The sequence below is a fragment of the Pelodiscus sinensis genome, chromosome 10 (assembly GCF_049634645.1).
Source record: "Pelodiscus sinensis isolate JC-2024 chromosome 10, ASM4963464v1, whole genome shotgun sequence".
Classification (NCBI taxonomy): Eukaryota; Metazoa; Chordata; order Testudines; family Trionychidae; genus Pelodiscus; species Pelodiscus sinensis.
In genome coordinates, this window is record NC_134720.1 from 15157768 (window position 1) to 15179931 (window position 22164).

The 22164-nt window shown below is 39.8% G+C and overlaps 1 protein-coding gene across 1 annotated transcript in view; it reads right to left on the reverse strand.

Moving 5' to 3' along the window:
* Nucleotides 1-6823: 6823 nt before the first annotated feature.
* The window catches only part of EPHA4 (EPH receptor A4), a 143916-nt gene continuing 128575 nt past the window's right edge, over nt 6824-22164 (reverse strand). Inside the window, exons 13-18 of the mRNA XM_075937537.1 lie at nt 21837-22046; nt 19235-19384; nt 16549-16742; nt 13963-14118; nt 12826-13678; nt 6824-9499 (exon numbers count right to left, since the gene is read on the reverse strand). Of these exons, the coding sequence (XP_075793652.1) occupies nt 13564-13678; nt 13963-14118; nt 16549-16742; nt 19235-19384; nt 21837-22046 (825 nt within the window). The 3' untranslated portion in view covers nt 6824-9499; nt 12826-13563. The remainder of the gene's footprint in view (nt 9500-12825; nt 13679-13962; nt 14119-16548; nt 16743-19234; nt 19385-21836; nt 22047-22164) is intronic.

Here is a 22164-nt window from a genome sequence, read left to right on the forward strand (position 1 = left end):
CCGGTTCCAAACTGCTATTTCTAAGGAGCTCATTATCTCTATCAGTTTAAATTATAATTCAATACAATATTTACAGTATAATTCAATCACAGGTTTACTATGTCACAATGAAGTGAGTTCAAAAATTAAAACAGCCGCATCGGCTTACTTTATACAAAAATAGCTCTTCCATAAACTTTCCAACATCAATAAACCAATTAAGCTGAAGATATTAAATCAGCCACTGTTGATTGGATTTAGCAATTGGCGGTTGATTTTATTTTGTTGCTTCAACTCCACCCACTTTCCAAATCAATTGACAAAAAAATTGGTGAGATTTTCAGTTAGATCAGGATGATAACATAGCCTGCAAAACTAAGCAATTCTAGAACTTTGGACAAGAAGAAGCTCTTCAAGGGCTCTTGTAAAGCCCAACAAGAGTTATGTTCTTTTGAAGAACAAAAGCAGATGAAAAACAAAGCAACAACTACACTTGAAATAAAACACAAGTGCTTGAAATCAATATTGCAACAGGTCCTGGCTATTTGAGGATAAAATGATATACCCAGGTGCAGGGAGAGTGGACATTGTGACTTCAGGTATCCAATAATTGCTACCTAATCATTTACCATACCAACATGCCCAGGGCAGAGGAAAGCTATTATAAGTCCCATAAAGCATGAGTGAAACAATGTCATCCTGTGTAAATCATTTAAATTTTAAAAAATTGCCGTGATGCTTCTGAAAAATAGATGGATTATTAGGTTGCTTACTGCTCTGTGCTTCAACAAAAGACTCTATATTCTGGCTCTACCATTCACTTTGACTCTTCAGGCATAACTGAACAGTCTGCTGCATGTTTGGATTGCTGGATAATTGGGAGCACTTCTTGTTCATGTGCATCTGGTGGTGTGCCCATGCCTGAAATTCAGTTAATAAAAAGAGGGTTGTTTCCCCCCGTCTCCCATATGGGAGATCAAGAGTTGATAACTGAAACATAGGTGCCCTGTCTCTTCAATAACCACAGCAGAACATGCTAAAAGAATGTGCAGAAATGACACTGAAGTCACTAAGGATCAAATACCACAGACATAGTGCTGTTAGCCAAAGAAAATCCATCTGCAGTCACAATATGAACCTGACAAGAAATCTGAACTGAACAATGAGGGTATTTGTCTTATTTTACAAAAACTTAATGAGTCTTGTGTGATTTGCCACTCTTCCATACACAATGGTTTCAATAGGAAAAATAATAATTAAAGTATATAAAAAGATTGTATGTTTTATAGTTAATGGACAAGATCTTCAGGTGATGTAAATTAGCATAGCTACATTGAAATCCATTTCTACTAAGTATAAGTTTTCGGTTATTTTACTGGTATGTTCTTCTAGCGTCAGTGTCACTCGAATGTATGCAAGTATTTGATGTTATGTGTCTTTTCTTACAAACAATAAACATATCTATGAAATTAGTCACCCTTTAACCTAGTGCATCGCTAAAGTGTAACTGTCTCTAAGGTGAAAGGGGCGTTACTATTTAATACTTGTTCATTGCAACTCTACACAAACATTCTAAGCAGGAAGGAAATAACTTTTTCCATGAATTCCCAAAGAGGTTAAGCAGGCTGATTTTTTAAAGTGAATTTTCTGGAAAATGCATTTTTGGGTATTACATTGACCACAAATATTTTGAGTACATTGGTTCGGCCAAAATACAAAACAAAAATTGAAAACAATTTTGGACATATCAAAATAATTTTCATTGAAAAAGTCAAAATGAACTGTTTTTGCCATGTTTGTTTCAAATGGGCTTCTTTTTAATGAAATTAAGTCAATTAAGAACCATTTTCTAAACCATTTCTCTCCTGAAAATCAATCTTGGGCCTAAAAAACTGCCCTGTTAAAACTGTTGTCAAAATCAAACTATTCCATGAAGTATTTCTGCTTTGAAAAAACAGCATTTTTGAAAATGTTAAAAAAATTTCAACCAACTTATCATCCTACACAAACAGCAAAAATATCTTAGTCTAAATTCTACCATGAATTTAGATTCTTACAACCAAATTGACTTCAAGAAACATTAAAAAAGGAAAATGGTATTGAAACAAACTTTCAGGGAGAGATGTGTCCTTGTAACATAACGTCCGGAATGCAGCAGAATCTTTTGGCACATGATAATAAGGCAATTAGCACACCAAGTGGTTCTAAAGGTGCAACAATCTAACAGGCAAAATCTGAGTAGTTTATGACATGAAAAGACGGAACCAGATGTATAGCCTTGTAATTGCCACTTAGTTTTTAATACTTCAGTGCTTCTCCATCACTAAAGCACAATCATTTTCTATTCCAATGAATAGCTTCATTGCTAATCTGTTCTCTGGGGACCAGATTTTTCAATGTATTTATGTACCTAGAAATGCAGATAAGTGCCAAGGGATGTTTAAAAAGTACCTGGAGCCTAATGTCCATTGATTCCCCATTGACAATGTCTCACTGATCATTGAGTTGAGTTAGATGCTGGAAGTAAAGTGAGAATGAGTCCCAATGTTGTTTTGTCAATCAACTTTTGACAGAAAATATTCAGAAGTTGAAGGCAGAACTTTGGCTTTGATGTGTCTGGAGCAGTTTGAACCATTTTATGGTGCCTTTTATGGAACAGAATCCTAAATAAGTAACTAAACACTTATGAAAAACATGGGTCTCATTACTGTATTGGTCTGGTTTCAAGCTAGTAAACCACAGAAGATTATAGGGATATAATTGGCCCTTATCTATTATGTATATAATACTTGCTTTATTCATATATATTGAAACAAGTTACTAAGTAGTCCTGTGGCTACTTTCTTCATCTGTGCATGTAAAATATATGCTTTACTAAGTTGATTGGAATGGAATGCTTTAGATTTTAATTTACATTTTAGGCAAACTTCTAACTTTCTGTGAGGCTGCTGTAAACCAAGAATTATGTTTAAGGCCACTGCCAGAAATAAGATATGTCAGAGGTCTATTACCCATTCAACAGAGAATCAGTCAGTAGCCCAAGGATACTTCCTTAAAAGGGAAAGGGTAAAATAATTAAGATCAAGGCCTCAAATGCAGCTATAGCTTTAATCATGTTTTTGACTTAAAGAGTAGCATGAACTTTTTTTTGTAACTGTAAAAAAAAAAAAAAAAAAAAAGGCAAAATGTATTTTGACATGACAATGGGTCCCAGCATTTGAAAATATCTTTTTTCTTACACTATGATACTAAAAACAGTCCCCGTGGAGCAAGCTGCTTTCGTTCCAGGTAAGGGACACAAACACACGTTTTAGGTATAACAGTAGCTTATGCTCTTTCATCTATTTTATTGTCCTCCTACTGCAATGTTTTTATGAGAGAGGCACAGATTTTTATGGTTTCTCTCCCTTCCCAAAAGAACGGAGCTTGGTTGAAATGGAAACATTTTATGCAAACATATACGTGTTCGTGGCACAATTGCTTAGGTACAGGGTGGACTTCCAGAGTGAAAACCTGGCCTATTAGATGGAAAAAATTATGTTTTCACACAATTCTGGTTCAGAATAGTTTTCAAATTCTTCAAAGTTTTTGCTTTCATTTCAATGCAGATTAAATACAAATTTCAAAACCTGTAAAGTTTTCCCAGTAAGAAATTGCTGTCTTCCAGTCAGCTTTCTATGTGTAAATGCTAGGAGCATCCCGTTGCTTGGTATTTCTTCCCAAGTAAAAATGGTACAAACGTCAAGGCTGTGTCTACATTGGCATGATTTTGTGCAAAAGCATTTGCTTTTGCGCAAAAACATGCTGCCTGTCTACACTGGTGGGGAGTTCTTGCGCAAGAACACTGACGTTCTGATGTGTGAAATCAGTGCTTCTTGCGCAAGAACTATGATGCTCCCGCTCTGGAATAAGTCCTCTTGCGCAACTGTTCTTGCGCAAGAGGCCAGTGTAGACAGACAATGCGAATTTCTTGCGCAAGAAAGCCAGATGGCTAAAATTGGCCATTGGAGATTTCTTGCACAAGAGAGCGTCTACACTGGCACTGATGCTCTTGCGCAAAAGCACATCACTTGTGCAAAAGCACATGCCAGTGTAGACGCTCTCTTGCACAAATACTTTAACGCAAAAACTCTTGCGTTAAAAATATTTGCTCAAAATCTTGCCAATGTAGACATAACCCAACAGTTTACTGTATCAAAAGCTTAACATATTGGGACCAATTCATCTATGGTGTGATTCCACTCACAGCAGCAGAGTTTCAGCCAGGATGCATTTTCACAATATATTTTCCAAATGGATGAGTCAGAAGCTAAATAAATCATGAAGAGTAACTTTTCAGACGGGCCTCCTCCTTTGTGTGTATGAATTGCATATAATATTTAACCTCTGTACCCAGGATGATTAAGTGAATACTGATGGGATTGTAACGTGGTTCCAGAAAGTCTGTGTATTCCAATCTTGATACATAGACTACACCACTGTACATTTCAGCAATGCTTGGTTGCATTTGCCTGAATGTGGGATACTTTACCCTCACATAGTAGAATTCCAAAGAATTAAACACATGGCTCTTTTCAGTCTATATTCATTTTTCAATAATGGAAAAAGAGACAATACCACTCAAATCTATTTCCAGAAGAATGCAACAGTAGTCTTAGCACACCTCCTATTGGAACCCTATGAATACACTTTATGGGGGTTTGAGACCTTCTGTTGCAGAAGACTTCATTGTTACACGGGCTTTACTTCTATTTAAATACAAATATAGTTAAAACAAATATCTGTGAATTATACTTTGAGACCTACTTCAGTGTTTCCTGTGTTAGTGATGGGGCTTGTAGCTGATTTATTGGCACTAGTCTTTTGACTAATCAAAAACCTATTCAAACAAGGTGATAAAGAAGTTTGGTGTGTTTGTCTACATCTTTCAAACATCCAGTGCAGTGTGCCAGAAGTAGCCTTCATGTAAGAAATAGTGATGAGTCAGGTAGGAAATGTTTGACATACCAGTTATAAAAACACTAGCAGACTTACCTGGCAAGGATTAGGGCCTTGGGGATGTGGGATGTAGCAGATAGGGGGGTATAGGAGGCTGGGGAACAGGGACCTGTTCTCTCATATAAGAAGCCTGGTTTGGCAAGTGGTGTGGGAGCCATATTGGCAAAAGGGTGTGGTGCATCCCAATGCAAGAGGATAGGTTCCTCTGTGCTTCACAATTTCTACTGCACCTGGAATTGCAGCATGCAAGACAATGGTCCAGGGCAAATGAGACTCTTTCCCCCCCATTTTTTCCATTATTTTTTTTTCTCTGTGTGATTTTTAACCAAACTGTCCCCCTTCCTTCTCTGTGATGTCACCACCTGTGCTTCCTCTGCCCTTTCAGGTCATAGACAGCCAGAAGGGGACAGTCATCTTGTCTGACCACCTATACATTGCCAGTCCCCCAATATCATCAACCAGCCCCAGTAAACTAAACCATCACATGCCTGAGTCAGATAATAAGAAGGATTGAGGTGCACCAGTTTAAGGGAAATGAAATGAGGCACACACCCAGGTAATCCTAACAATTGACCCATGTTCAATGCCCCCTTCCCCATCTGCTCAGCGCCAATCTGACCAACAGGGAAAATTACTTCCTGACCCCATATATAGTGATTATTTAGCACCTGAGCATGTGCCAAACACCTGAGACGGAAAATGCTGTCATCTCAGAGCCCTTCCCCTTCCCCTTCTGTATCCCATCTCTACTTGTGTCCTTTCCTCATGCTTCAGAGGAAGATGAAAGAAAACCTTAATACTTGTGGGGAGGGAATCCCTTCCTGATCCTTGAAGGTCAGTAACTGAAACATTGAAGCATGAACTTTCAGGGTTGTAAGACATAAACCAGAAATAAGCTCCATGGCTTTTGAGCATCCTCACATCTCCGCCACCACAAGCAACTTCCTCATACAATTGCATTCCCAGATTTGGGAGGTTTAGTCCAGTCCTCCGTATTCATGGCAGGATCAAGCACCATTTAGATGATCCCTAACAGGTGACTGTCTAGACTGCTCTTAAAAATCTCCAGTGATGGAGATTCCATAACCTCTCTAGGCAATTTATTCCAGTGCTTAACCACCCTGACAGGAAGTTTTTCCCGATGTCCAACTTACACCTTTCTTGCTGAAATTAAAATTCATTGCTTCTTGTCCTATCGTCAGGAGTTAAGGAGAACAATTTTTCCTCCTTCCTCATAACAACCTTTTAGTTACTTGAAAACTGTTACGTCCCCTCTCAATCTTCTTTTCCAGACTAAACAAATCCAATTATTTCAACCTTCCCTCATGGGTTATGTTTTCTAGATCTTTAAACATTTTTGTTCTTCTTCTCTAGACTTTTTTCAATTTGTCCGTATCGTTCCTGAAATGTTGTGCCCGGAACTAGACACTATACTCCAGTTGAAGTCTAATCACTGTGGAGTAGTGAGGAATAATTACTTCTCATGTCTAGCTTACAACGCTCCCGCTAATACATCCTGCTATGATGCTTGTGTGCTTCTCCTCCCCCCGCCCGTTCATTACTACTCGCCTTCTCCAATACATTCAGTATCCAACGTTCCTTGTTCCCTCCTTTTTATCTGTTTTCCCATCCTTTACTTCACTGTCTCTTGTTACTTTCTCTCTCAGCCACTTCTGCTACATGTCTTCAAGCACACACTTTTGGAGCCACTCATCCTGAAAATGTAACACCAGAGCAGAGTGTCCATTACAAGGGGATGGACTGAAAGCTTGCATGGTGCCATGGTCAATGTCCCCACACCAAATGATCAATCATACATAGTAGCAATAATTAACAAATAGCTGTATGAAGTTTGTACAGCAACTACTTTATTATTTTCAAATGCAACTTTTGCATTGTTTGCTATTTTACAATTTTACAAACTAGGTATAAAAGACCATAAATAAATGACATAAGTTATGTGTACCTAAAATTCATGGAGGGGAGGGGGAATTACAAATTAAAACAAAATAGAAAATCTATGTCTAACCCAGAGACTGCTCAAAGTTATGAAACAAGAAATGCTGTTAGAATCTTTTTCTCGGTATGAACTAAATTATAATATGCCTCATACATTCTACCTTTGACCACAGTCCTTGCATATTCCAACATACTTGCAGTGATACAAAAAAATAAATGCACTCTCTTCATTTCTTTGATTAGTATTCAGGATATTTTTCTGGTTATGAAAATGTCACAAATGAAAAATACTGCTTTTTAGGTCCTGTTTACTAGTTAAGTACCAGCCTTTTTTTTTAAATACATTTTTAAAATACACAAATCCATCACAAAATTAGTACAGCAAGAAACCTGGACAAACATCAACCAGTGGTGTGGTGAGCAGAACAATTTCGAACAAACAAAGGCTTGCCATGCTAGAGAGACCTGTTGACGATGTCTTCTGTAAGGGGGAGAAGATGGAAGCAAAGTCTGTAGTAACTTGTTCATTTTTTAAACCCACACTCTGTTTAGAACATTTGACTGCAATTTGGATGCGCTGGGTCTGCAATGCACAATTCCGCTCCCTAACTGTCCTTGATAGTGTTGATTGGTTTCTGCCTCCGGCACAACGACATGAACATCCCCACCCCGTTTCCCCCAGCTACAGAGATCTTTAATTTCTGGTTAATCAGAGCTGGCAGCGGTATTTTAATAATGAAAATAAAAGGACCAGAAGAGAAGGAAATAGTAGTAACTTTGAGACACTCCATTCAATGTGACATGCTCTTTGTATGTGGCAACAGCCATAATTTTTCTTGGGTTTTCCAATGTGTATTTGACTGATTGCTTCTCTGGTTCTAGCTTGCTGTGCTGCACCATGCTACTCAATAGACATCAGTCCTCTGCAACCAGAAAGAAAGTTGAGCACATCTATTGCTGAATTCAGAATGTGGCACATGCCCCAGACTCTAGCATACAGCTCCGCTCTAAGAATAGTTTACAGTAAATAAACAGTGAATACTTCGCACTGTCAACTTTTCTGGGTAGTACAGGTAGGTTGTTTGCACTGGCCTTTAGCTCACAGAAATGACCTTTTAAATTAATACATTTCAGAGGGGTAGCTGTGCTAGTCTGTTTCAGCAAAAATAACGAGGAGTCCTGCGGCACCTTAAAGATTAACACTTGGTTCCAGTCCACAAAAGCTTATGCCCAAAAAACGTGTTAGTCTTTAAGTTGCCATAGGACTCGTTATTTTCTCTCTCATTCATTAATTCACATATCCTTTGGCTATGGAGACTAGGAACATGACAAACATTTGCAACCTGTTTGTTAACTGTAATCTTAAAAGTCTCTTGCAATTTAATATCCTTAACTGTTTCTGGGAGAAAATGAAATATTGGACGGTCAGCTACAGGACACACGTTCTCACAGCTGGCACACTGAGCAGTGTGCTTCTGTGAATGCATAAGAATTGCATATATTTGTTTGCATTCAACAAGTCTTTAAAATCTTATTTTTGCAGATAAAAAAGGCTCCGTAAGAGTTCAGTTCAGGGTTATCAGTGGATGGATATGAGCACTGTTGCCCATCACCTTTTCATCAAGATGGTGTTTTTTATCATGGACAGGTCTTGATAAGAATAAGTGATATTGATGGAAAGCTTTATCACCATTATGGATCTTATTATTCATCACTCCACAACTTAGATGACAGTGCCCCTGTTCTAGGCTGCAGAACCAGTTGTTAAGTTTAGTGTGACAGCTACAAAACACATTTACAGATACAGAAATTTAAACTTGTGTGTGTGTGTGTTTTCTTGCTACTGTTGCAGACATCCATCTACTGGCCTGCTTTCTTGTGTAACTCTTCAACTAGCAAACGCATGGAAGCCAACGCTCCCAAAGATGCTTTTCGGAACATTCACAGGCAGTTCTACACATGCAGTGACGCAGACACACACAAATGCACACACACACTCATTTGGAAGAGAGAAGAAGTCCGTTCTTCATTTTAGAAAAAAAATATATATTTATATTACTGCGAGGGCACATTCTGTGTAAAATGTCACTTCAGCAATGTATTTAGGCAGCTCATGTGAACTGGGTTCTGTCGCGGCATCTGACTTGGGAGTCCAAGGTAATACCAGTCGTGCTCTGTCACTTGCATTCAAACAAGATGCACCAGTGACACGCGGGGGTGGTGGAATCAAAATGTATAAATAAAACCATAAGGAGGAAGAGGCAGGGGGAAAATCCCAGAAGTCTGAAGGGCTTTGATACAGTACATTCCTCAAAGGACAACTGGAGAACAGATATCGAACCTTACGGTCTCTGCTTTGTTTCAATGCAAAAAAGGGAAACTAAAAACCCCCACTCTTCAGGGACTGATTCTGCTTACTGAGTTGTCTGTGTTCCCCAGAATCAGTGCTTGTGAAGCAGGGCTTGTGGAATCTGGAAGGCTTCATGTCTGGTCTTTTGTTCTCCCATGGTCAATATGATCAATAGGAAAGGCTGTGAGGCCAAGGAAGCAGAATGTATTTTCCCTGAAAAAAGGAAACAAGACGACATTAGACCAAGACAAACAACTGGACAAATGCAGCTACAACAGCAGCCACTTGGATTTCCTAACAAAGTTGCCATTGCATTTTACATGAGTACTGAGGTTCTCTGCACCAATAAGCAGGTCTGGGTGTTGGCTGGTTTGCACAAGGACACAACTGGCTCAACTTTTTAAATTGGGTTATTACCTGTATGTAAGTGTGAAGACAATATTCTGGCTCATTAAATTTAAATAAATAACTGAGGAAGGAAAGTGTTCATAAGGTGCAGGATTTCCAATTAACTGTGTTCTAGGTGCACTGCTCAGAAATGATACTAGTGAAGTCCAAACACTCATAGTGCCTTCTGTTACACACACGGATGTCATTATGTCTTCCAGGAGCAGCAGAGTTAATTACCACAACCGTGTGAACAATAGAGGATCTCCAAAAGGAATCGAAGGAACAATTCCCACAGAGAGATCAGCAGCGGAACAGAGACCGACACACACCAAACCCGGGCCAGTTTTGTGCGTCTGTGTGCACACATTTCAGCAGTAAGGGTACAGTGGATCAACACTGCTCTTGCTTATAGCTCTGACCCATTATGTTATTCTTCCAATCCACAGTGGCTAACAAAGGTGTATTCTGGTGAAGATTGCTTACTGTGTTGAATGGTGAATCCTAGATTTAACTTGCAGGCAACAAAACTGGGTAACATGAGTAGGCTAATGAAATTAAAAATGCTCCCAGTGGGTGTGGAAAATGACTTCTCAATAAGCCAAAGTGGGTTTTGTCTGATGGAAGGAAAGTAAGAGTCACATGTATATATGCAGAATTTCCCTAGGAGTTCAAGAACATCTAGTTGGCTATTTAGCCAGTCAATGAGCAGTACGAAGATCAATGTGTGCTCTTGTGTATGCAAATAAAAGCACTCACATGCAAAAAGAAACAAACCCCAGCCAAAAGATCCTGGACTTATCCCGTCAACATAGTGAAGAGAACTTCTTTTCTAATGCTTTTTGCTCAGAAATTTTCATTCCCCTTACAGTACAATTGACACCCTGGTGTTTCTTAATGCATAGTCCTTAGTGGAAACATCATTCATTGAAGGGAAAGAAAAAAAAAGGAAAAATGTCTAGAACAGTAAGCTATGTAGCACTGCCACTGTTCTCATTGCTTCACTTCCGATCAGTGGGATAAAGGTAACTGACATTATTTTAATGAAGAAAAACATCATTTTCCATGTAAGTTCCCTTTCTACTACCCCTTCAGCTTTATGCACACACAAAATGGATCTATCAATAGCATGAATACATGCCATGGAAGTACTTTAAATTATGTTTTTCTTCTGCTTTCTACCAGTTAAAAACATGTTCATGTTCTTGCCTACCACCCTCATTTGATCACAGTTGAAGTTACAGAAGCAACACTGAAAATTGTGCTTCTGAATGGCCTTCACAATTTTCTCATAAAAAAATCATTAAAATCAGCTGATCCTGTGCAGTTGGCATCTAGCAGCAATAGTTCTGCAAATTATCAAGAGAATTGAGTACGTTTTGCTTTTATTTAAAAGACAACCTTGACTTTTTGTAACAGATTTCTAGCAGGGGGAAGCTACAGTGTCTCTGAACTGAACAAAGGGTATTTGCTTTCAAAGTACAATTGTCAGATCACTAAAATGAATCTCCAGCGATATGGTGTTGAAAAAGGGTGGTCTAAATAGTTTATAAAAAAAATCTCAAATTCCTCCCAAACAGAAAAGGTCTTATGAATAATATTGCAAAAAGGTTTTTACTAATTGTCATGACTTTACAGGTCCCAAATTTAGGATCCCACATTCTGAACAACTTGCTTTCAAAATTACCTAAGACACGTGGGAGGAGGGGGATTTAGTGGTATAAATCCAAGTTACTGTACCAATGCCAAAAAATGATGAGAATGACTTTGCTGATATGGCAAACCGATTTTTTCCACTCAAGTCAGCCATTTTAGATTCAGAATAAATGCAGTGAATTTAAACTTCAACATATCGGGCTCATTTGTTTTTTTGAAGCTGCAGGTGTAGAAGGAGATCAAAGCAGGATGATGTGAAAGAGCTCACCATTTTTAAGAATGTTTGTTACTCACAAAATACAATAGCTAAACATTGCAAATCAATGCTCAGAGGCAAAGAAGCCCTATTCTCTACACCTCCATATCAAACCACAAATGAATCTTGTACTAAATTCCCTTTACACCATTCTGTCAGTGTATTCTGTCAGTGGACAGAGGCCTTACATTGGGCATAAATTGATATATCTGGCACTGCAAAGGGGCCTTACAAGGAAGTATGTGTGTAATTTATGCCCAACGTAAGGCCTCTGTACACTGACAGAATGGTGTAAAGTGAATTTAGTACAAAGAAAAGCCCAAATCTGTCTGGAGTGCTCTTGATCTAACCAAACTGAAACCCATGTGATCAAACAAAAATTCAGTGCAGAGATATCCTAAAGTAAAATTTTTGCCCGATGTGTTGCACTAGCTCACATGTGCAAATGGAAAATGCAAGTATAATTCCATTTCTCTCAATTCTTGGTCACATAACATCACAAATGTGACAGCAGAAACTGAATTGAAGTCTAAAAAAATGTCAGAGATCTCACTTTTACTGTTCTACCTAAGTGGGGCATATCGTCTTTCCAAAGACAGAGGGAAATCCAAGGAGTGATTCCCTGCCACTGGTACATACTGCTGTTTTTAGTTGTGAATGCCTATTTCCCTGTTTTCCTGCTCCTACAGAAAAGTCCAACAGGGTCAAGCTCTTCATGATGAGCTGTGCCCCAACACCATCTATTTCCCGTCATCTATACAGCTGCTCCCCGAGTTGCGAACAGTCGAGTTACGACCGTTTGCACTTACAACCAAAACTCCCATGGAGTGGTCGTAAGGCGGTCCCCAAGTTACGAACGTGATCCGTGCTTACGAACAGCGCGGTCGCGTGTAACTCAATGGGATCCGAGTTACGAACAGATCGAGTTACGGCCAAGTATGGTCCATAACTCGTTCGTAACTCGGGGAGAGGCTGTACACATTCCAACCCACAACTGAGCCTGCAAGCAAGACAAATGTTTGGAACAACCCAATTTCCACTGTCAGTGAAGAGTGCATGCACCTGATTGTGATGAAGGAGGAACAGCTGAGCTCTTAGTCTGGCAGACTAGCACAGGTTTATCCAAAATAGTCGGGAACCACAATTCTACACAAGTTTTCTTCCCTGTCATATTTACAGATGACTATGTAGCTTAAAAAATCCCCACTAGGTATAGAAGGGAGGCTGTCCTTCTACTGACCTTTTCAGTATTTCAACAGTGATTGCTCCTTGAAAGGGGAAAGGGATGTGAGTCTGGAAGTTTCACAGTCAAGATTGTCAGAGCTGACTGTCAGTAAGATGTCCGCAAAAGGTTTACAGACTTACAGCTCAGTATGGCACAACAACAGCCAATAACAACCCCCCGGAAGTCCAGTTTTGTCCAGTAATCCTCAAGATGGGTCATTCCCAATCACATCCTGTAGATGGGTAAATCACTGATTCAGAGGCACTGATCAAACAAACAATATTCTCACTGAGGCTTCTGCATGGTTTCAGTGACACGTTGGGTCTGCAGAAAATGTCCTTGGTTCCAGTGAACGATGCACAACCGTGGTTTATTTCACAAATAAAATACTATGGTTGTAATCCCACGTCATGGGAGAAGGAAGAGTAATTATTTTAAGCACAGTATCTGGCAGCAAACACAGCATCAAAACTTGCATGTGATGTTATATTTATATAGATACATGTATTTTACATATTGTTGATCAACAGAAGTATATTCCAAGAAACAATTTGTTCCAGGTCTGGTTTAAATGACGGCTTGTCATTTTGGTAGCCCCTGCCCCCAGAGTTTTAGCAATCTGTACATCAAGCAATGCTGCAGATATTTATTTCAAAGGGCAAGGAGACGAAGTAAAAAAAAGTGCAGTTCTTCAATTAAAGTGCATGGATGAGGTAAACTAATTTCAAGAGTTTGAGTTTATTCAGTACTGGCTCAGACAGGAACCATTCTGCCGTGCATCTGTTGCATTTGGGTCCGCATTGCCTGGACGTTGCCCAAAATCTTGTTCTGGTGTGCAATGGTGGTAATCCCAATTCTCGTCAGATCACTAAATAAAACAAGAGAAGAAGCAGAGGGCTGAGAACTTTGTGTTAAATGCTGACGCAAAGCAATATTATGACAATCAACCACATGTAATACTGCGAAAGCAAGGCAGATGTATAGAAATGTTTAATTAAATAACTGAAGGCACTGCAGAGGCATTTCTAAGTTCCACTCTATCCAAATGAAAGGCATTCCATTCTTTTAATGAGTGTAATGATATGCAGCACAAAGCAAAAGAAGCCGATTAAATCCAGATTTACCAGTTTTTGTTATACGTTGAGTACTTACTCCTGGTTCATATGCACCACAGCCTCTAGGGTTGTATAGCCAGCAGCTGTGAAGTTATCCTTATATCGATCCATTTTAATAGCCTGAAGCCAATCCCCAACAGAAACGACAGCTGAGAATTCTGGAGAACTCGGATCCAACAGGGCAGTATTTGGTCTAGCAACAGAAAATGCACAGGCAGATATTAGCTGGTTAACAAAATAAAACTTAGGCTCTATGGTGAGCTCAGTGACTAAACTAAACAGGTGATTAGTTCAAATACAATTAGCTGGTTGCATGTAATTAGGGGAAACTGGGGCTCAAGCTCTATAAAATGTAACTAATGGCAAATGTAGCAAACAAATAAGAAAAGGCCCATTTGTCCTAAGAATGAATTTGATCTCAGGTGTCTATGGTTCCTGTCAGCTGAAAATCAAATCCTTGTGCCCTTTATCATTTCAGCCCCAGATACATGGAAGAGTTCATGGAAAACACTTTTATTGCCATGTGCTCAGAAAAGGATGAGGTCTTGGATGCTCAATATGTTCACGCTATTGTGTCTGTATCCCACATACAACAATTCAAGCACTTGTGGATCCTGCATGTGTTCACTAATTCTAGAAACATTACAGCAGTCAGAGCAGAAGATGCCTGATGGGATTAGAGCTCAAACCTCAGGGAGAAGTCAGATTAGGCATATTTCTAGCCAGGTTTGCAAGTAGGTTCAGTGTGTTCAAACAAACTCAGGACAGCAGGGAATTAATCCCCTCTTTAATCAATCCATTCCTGACCAACACGTGTGCAAGGGCTGGTGGGACTAATGGGAGCTTTGATCTTTTTTTGCTCCGTGGAACGTGCTTCTTATTTTCCTTTGCAGAGATTCTGAAATTTTTTTTAAACAAATTCAGTGCCCTTTAATAGCTCAGTTATTATTTTATATATTTTGAAAACAAGTGATTTTCATTGGGCCAGTGTAAATTACTCCCATATATCTAAACAAAGCACATGCCATCTTGATCATTTATTTTGAAATGCACAGCATCAAAGCTGAGGTATACTGGTCTATATTGTCCAGCGGGATTGAGTTCACATTGGTAGCATTTACACGACTTTTACCATACTTTACCTGCAGTCTGTTGGGTACTTGTTCATATTATATGGAACGCATACACAATAATTTGCAATCTCTTTATATATTATCAGTCTCAGCACATAAAGGCATACACATAATATTTGTTTGGATTTCATGCTCCAAGGAAAAGAAGTCTACACATGGGATTTGGATGCAGAGAGAAGGGACACACAAGAAGCTGTAAACTATTGTAATAACTAAATGTAGTCAAAGGCATATGTTATCCGTGAGTTGGAATCAAATCAAGTTGGAGGAGATTAAACAGTTGGTATTATGACTCTCTGCTTCTTAAATTATTTAAACCACAGAGGTGGATACACACGCCAGGCTACAGCTGCAATTAGGGCAATCTGGAGGAAGTGTGGTGATAGTGGCCTCAGAGGGCTAATAACCTGTCTTTGGTAATGTAAATGGTAAGCAATAGTCACCAAGGGATCCACTCGTTTAAAAGTGAAAAACAGCTTTTTCCATTATGCTAGCCTGCCAGCGGCTGAATCAGGAACTGTCTGGTCTCTGTTATTGCTCCACTGATACAGGGAGACTCATTCCAGGCAGCACAGAGAATATATATGTTATTTCCTTTCTGCTCAGGGATCAGATCATTTTTAGGATTTTTTTCCTCCCCCCTCCTTCTCTACTAAGTTTCTTCTACCGCCAGACCCTCCCAAGTATTCATTGCAAGCAGACTAAGTTTGCTTTAAAACCAGACAAACACACTCTCACATAAAGATTCACTAGTGTTATTGGTGAAGTTCTATTGATAGATTTCAAGAGTTCTGCTGATTTGCACCACCAAAATATCTGGCCCCACAGCTCTTCACAGCTTTGAAATTTTCTTTGCAACATAATGCAGGATCAGCAGAGATATGAAACTGTCTTACTACAAAATTAAATTCAAAATTCACATAATAATTAATCCATGTCTTCAACTGTGCCCACAAGGCTTTGGCTGTAATGCTATAGCACTCATTTGCAAATCCTACCTACAGTTTATAAAACTTGATGATGTACTTTTCCCTTTAGCAAACCAGGTCACTCTGCTAGTTACACCGCACTGTGACCAGACCCCTTCAGGATCTTATGTTGCAAAAAGAGAGAGAGAGAGAGAAAGACACTCAGCATGTCTTGTTTTGTCAGGAAAATGTCACTTGATTGCACCAGATCTTTCCAAAGCCACCCTTAAATTCATGTTATAAAAATATTTGGAGCTTGTAGGGCAGAGCAATAGGTTTCCTTATTCAGTTTTTGCTTTTACCGAGCCAGGCGCGTTTGGGTCCCACAGTGCGGTTGGATGGAACATCAGCGTAGCCCCAATAGGAAACAATCTTCCCCCCGGATTAAAAAAAAGACTGTGCAGCCTAGCAAGCGCTCTGAAGCAAACCTTAATGTGAGCACAGAAGTTTAGGTGAGTTACAGCTTGCCTGTCACCTCTAATATATTTCCTCATAGATCACTATTAGGAAAGCACAGCTGACCTGGAGTTCTCGGTGCCTGTCCTCTTCAAGCTGTTGGGGTTGCGGATGAGTTTGTCCAGCATGTTGACAATCTGTCCAAATTTAGGCCTGTCGCTGCGTTCCTTCTGCCAGCAATCCAGCATCAGCTGATGGAGAGCGATGGGGCAGTCCATTGGGGGTGGCAGGCGATAGCCTTCCTCAATAGCTTTAATAACCTATCCAAAGAACAGTTAAAGAACTTCACAGATTGTAGCTGTGCTGAAACCATTCTCGGCTTATTCTAAGCATGGAACAACACCATAACAAAAAGAAACAATGTGGGAAGATAAATCCTTGCTCAAGCTACTCATTTCCTTTTGAGAATGTAGAAATTAATTAAGGTTTGAAGCCAGTGGAACTGAGCACACTTGAGAAGGTTTATGGGGGACCCAAGCATAATGGGGTGGGAAGACAATCACATTCAGTTCAACTTCTTAAGAGGGGATAAAGGTCACAAACATTTGCTGCTCACTGATGAGCCACAGAAAAAACAAATGTAGATCAGGGTCAACGTATTTCAAGGGAAACAAGTTGGGGTCTGAGTGAAGACGCTGGCCATGTAGGAGCAATGCATAGCAAGCATCCTGCAGGAATTTCAGCCAGTCTGGGCACTGCATCTCAGATTAGAGCTCTCCCCACCCCTCTCTCAGGATGCAGCCCGTTCTTCCCCTCCTCTTGAGCCAGCTGAGCTCCACGAGCAGTGCACTCTAGCACTGGGGAGGGAGAACCAGGCCCTAGTTTGGTTGCTATGCAAAGGGGAGAAGAAGTTTCCTTGCATCTTCTTCCACATAAAGAAGTGGATAGCTTGTAAAATGGTATTTAACATCCCACTTTGATTCAACCATTTTTGTGACCATATATTCAGGTTAACTCCCTCCTTCCCTCTTTATTTGCTTGTAAAACTCTTGGGAAAGGGGCCAGCCTATGTCTCATTTTCACATCAAATATTTGTTTTATTTGGTAAAAATTCTATTAGCACGGGCCCTTAGTAGTAGTATTATTAAATACTCTTCTGAAATAGCAGCCACTGTGTGTACTCCTCCTCCCTTACAATAGGATGAAGCAGTCCAGATGGTACTTGCATAATTTAAGAATGGTCATTTAGTAAAGTTGCTTTTTAATGTCCTCCTGGGGCAGCTATTCTATTATCAAGGGGATGCTTTGAATGATAAATCACAGTTACACCTTTTATGTGTTGTTTGAATCCTGTAACAAAGAATACAATTATCTGGACAAATACTAATAATTTCAAATATACCAGGATTTAGAAAATTAACTCTTAATGGGAAGTCCCATAAATTCAACTATGTTTTTTTCAATGATCTTAAGTGAAATCAAAATATGGATTGAACTTCTAAAATCTGGGACTCTCTGGTCCGGCAACATCCGTGCTCTGGTAGGACCAGAGATATTACTGGACCAGTGAATTGACTTGCCAGATTCAGAAGCGCAGACCAGGCTGGGCTGGCAGTAGGGAGCACATCCCCAGCTGGGGTTGGAGGCAGCGCGGCCAGCGGCCAAGCTCCAGCTGAGGTTGTTGAGGTGAGGAGCACAGCCCCGCCCAGGGCTGGCACTATAGGAAACACAGCCACGATCGGGGCTGGCATGGTGGAGGGGGGACATAGCCCTGGTCAGGATTGGTGGTGGCGAGCGTAGCTCCAGCTGGAGTTGGCGGCACCATGGTCGGCACTCAGGAGCGCAGTCCTGGCTGGGGCTAGTGGTGGAGAGCGCAGCCCCGGCCAGGGCTGGAGTCAGCGGGGCTGGCAGCTGGGCATGCAACCTGGACCAGTGCCGTGGAGAGCGCATCCCCCGCTAGGGCTAGAGGCACGGGGGCCGTTCCCTGTCCTGGTCTGGCACAATGTGGGTTGCAGCCCTGGTCAGGGCTGGCACAGTGGGCGGGTGGAGGCAGTTGCAGGGAGTGCACCCCGAGCCGGGACATAGCCTGTAGCTGGTAGGGAGTCTTGGCCTTCCCTTGTCCGTCAAACTTTGTGGTTCGGGACCACTCAGGTCCCGAGGATGCCAGACAAGGGAGGTTTGACCTGTATTCATATATTCTATTTCTTTTTATCATTTCTGAAATTCTTTAAATGAGCATGTATTAATATTTCAACACCACTCCTCACTCTTCTATTTCCTTTTAAACTTGTTTATATTGTTGTAGAAACTATAACACATTGCAGAAGCATAAAAGAAGATCCAATATATAAAACATAGACTTCAATTCAAGAGAACAATTAAGCACATATTTCATGTTAAACATGTGGCTAAGTTGGGACCTAAAAACTTGCTTAGGTGCCTTCCTAAATAAGGGTCCTTTTTTGGATCAGGGTTACCATGTTTTCTGGAAATCACCCAATCAGTTTCAGAAGTGTGCCTCATTTAAGTCCAAAACCCAGCACAGCTCAACTTCATACAACACTTGCAACAGATGAAAAAAATAGGTCAGTTACAGGTCACATCTGGACACAGAACACATGACTCGATGAAGCAATGATCTGACACAATATGGAAAATTTATCTGAAGGGCCTGCTCTTGCAAGGGGACACGCTTTGGGCACAAGAGTCCACCCATGCTGATCTTCTGCAACATTTGGGAACCAACATACTAGGAAAGACGAAAAATGGAAACAAAGAGGAAGGAAAAGGAAAACATCAGAAAGAAACTCACATCTTGATTGGACATATCCCAGTAAGGTCTCTCTCCATAAGACATCACTTCCCACATTACAATGCCATAGCTCCACACATCACTAGCTGAGGTAAATTTACGATAGGCAATCGCTTCCGGTGCAGTCCACCTGATAGGAATTTTGCCACCCTGTTAAAAGTGGAATAGACCAAGGTTGGTAAGCTACTGGACAGATGTTTCATGTGGATGTCTCTATTCCATATCACTAGCTTCCAAACTGCAAGACAGAACTCTATAGACAGATGCCATCCATCTGTTTTCTTTAGTCACAGGGATGCAAATAAGTAAATTGTTAAAATGTATTTTTATCAGCCCATTGCCAGATTTCTGCTTAGGGCTACACTGAGCATGGGAAAAAGCCAGGAGTTTATAAAGCATATATTAAAGGATTAGTATACAAAACAAATTAAGTACACACTGTTAGTGCAGGGGCTTGACTGTTTCCTTGCTTGCCCGTCTGACCTACTTGTCCCAGCTCCAAAAAAAGGGGGGAGGTTACAGACGTTTTTTCAGAATAGCAAAATAAAGAGAAATTCAGCTGGGAAGCTGTAACTCAGAGGTATAGTAAATCAGCTTCCAGGCTGCTATAATAAGTATAGGAACAGTTATGTATAGTATCACATAACAAGACCACTTTTATTAAAAATACACACAAATAAAAATGCTTGGGCACTTGAATGGGGCCAATGGAGTTAGGTAATGTTTTTAAAAGAACTGTATGCTGTTTATCTGATTTTGCCTTGAGTGATGCTATGCCAGAGATTTCTCCTTTTGTTTATGCTAATGCACAAGGTGTTTTTAATTGAGCTTAAGTTTCCTGCAGTCCCATCTGGGAACATTACTGAAAGTCGAACAAAGATGCTTTATCTTCTTTGTTATAATTTATGTTGTCCAGTTTTCTTCTTTGCAGTTTTTGGAGATATTTTCTGTTCGTGACTGCTTATCCTTTGTCTCTGTTTACCTGGCTGATAGTTTATTGTCCTTTGTCTGTTGGTCAAATGTTCTGTATGGGGCAATTCCAGGCTCCATGGAAAGCAATGGGAATTTTTCCATGGACTTCAAAGGATTTTAGATAAACCTTTTGTGAAAGCACATATGCATTAGTGTGTCTTTCTTGTTTGTTACTAGTCCTTTCGGATGCTGTCACTTTCATGAGTTAGAATATTCATGGGGAACAGAATAATTCTGTTAAGATCGGACAAGTGCTTTTTTCTAAACCACTTCACTGTCCTATTTCTGACCATGAAGCAAATACCTGTCTTCTGTCAAACACAGATGTATGGACATGACTTATATGTGCTTGTTATTTTAAAAATTGTTAGTACGCTCAACTCATTTTTTTAAGCTGCTTGAGTACAGTGGAGCTCATCCAAATGTTCCTGGCACTTCATTACTGATACTAAAAGAAGACAATGTACTGTAATGTAAATTACACTGATTCACTGCAGTTTACTCAGAGAAAACAAGAGTACTATATTTGCCCTCACGTAATTCAAAAGGAGGCTTTTCAATAGTTTCTGTCTTGCCCTGTATACTTATCTATACTTTTATTTGCTTGAATACAGCTTTCCAGACCTCTGTTTCAGCCTCTCTCTCTCTCACCACCCTTATTAGTGGGAAATACCAGGGTTGGCCAGCATTTACAACTACATGAGGCTATCTTTTCCCACAATGAACTGTGAATTCATTAAGGATGAGTATAGGGATTAAACCACAAAAATTGAGTAATACAGACAATCTCAGTGGTCAGGAGAACAGATGGAGAATGGCAGATATTTTAAAATGAAACAACAAGCAATTAAAAAAAAGACTTTAAAAAAATCTCTAACTTTTTTCCTGGTGCATGTTAATTTCAAAAGTGCTTGCAATGGTCAGAATACTGCTTATGAACAGCAGTGTTGGTATCATTAACATTTTACATGCAGAATACTAGGATAGCAAAATTAGTAGCACTGTGCAGTTAAAAGTCTAATGGAATTACATATCAACTCCCCATTTATTCATAATTAAATATTAATTCATATACTATCAGCAATTAATAGAAATTCTTCATAGTATAAATAGTCTTTTATAATTGATCAGGCATTTATGGCATAAAATGCTTAAGTGTTGGAGAAGTTTTTTAATCACAATTAGAACAAAATCCACTTTAGGGGCAGGAACAGGCTGTCCAGGTAATCAAGGCCCAAATCTTGCAAAATATAGGCACACTGCTATATATGCACATGTGAGTAATACCAATAAATTCTATGGACTATCTACATGCACAAAATTAAGCACTTCCACAAGCAGGATTAGGATCCAAAATGCTAACGCCTAATCTTAAACTCCGGTCACCAATTCCTAGCGCACTGAAGAAATCTAATGAAGACTATGGTCCAGAACCTAAGAGAGGTATATAAATGTAGCTGCGCCAAACTCAATGGATCTACAAGGATTTACACGGGCTGAGATATTGGCTTGGGGTACATTTTTATGTAATGAAACAGGGTTTCACATGTGCCTGATATTATTTTAAAACAAAACAAAAATAAAAACCAAAACCAGCTGGTAGGGAGAAAAGGGCCCTTTCATGGCTTACCCTAGTTGTATAGGCTGCTTCAGGATCATCTTCCAGAACACGGGACATGCCAAAGTCAGACACCTTGCAGACCAAGTTGCTATTGACTAGTATATTTCGGGCAGCTAGATCCCGATGAACATAGCTCATGTCAGACAGATACTTCATTCCAGAGCCAATGCCACGAAGCATTCCCACCAACTGGATTACTGTAAATCTGCCATCATTTTTCTGCAGATGGGGAAGGGTTAAAAAAAAAAATCACATAGCATTAAGCTAAAAGCTACATTATTGCCACAGCTGAAGCTGGCAAAGAGCACACCTCTAGATCTTCATCTTGTTTGAAATG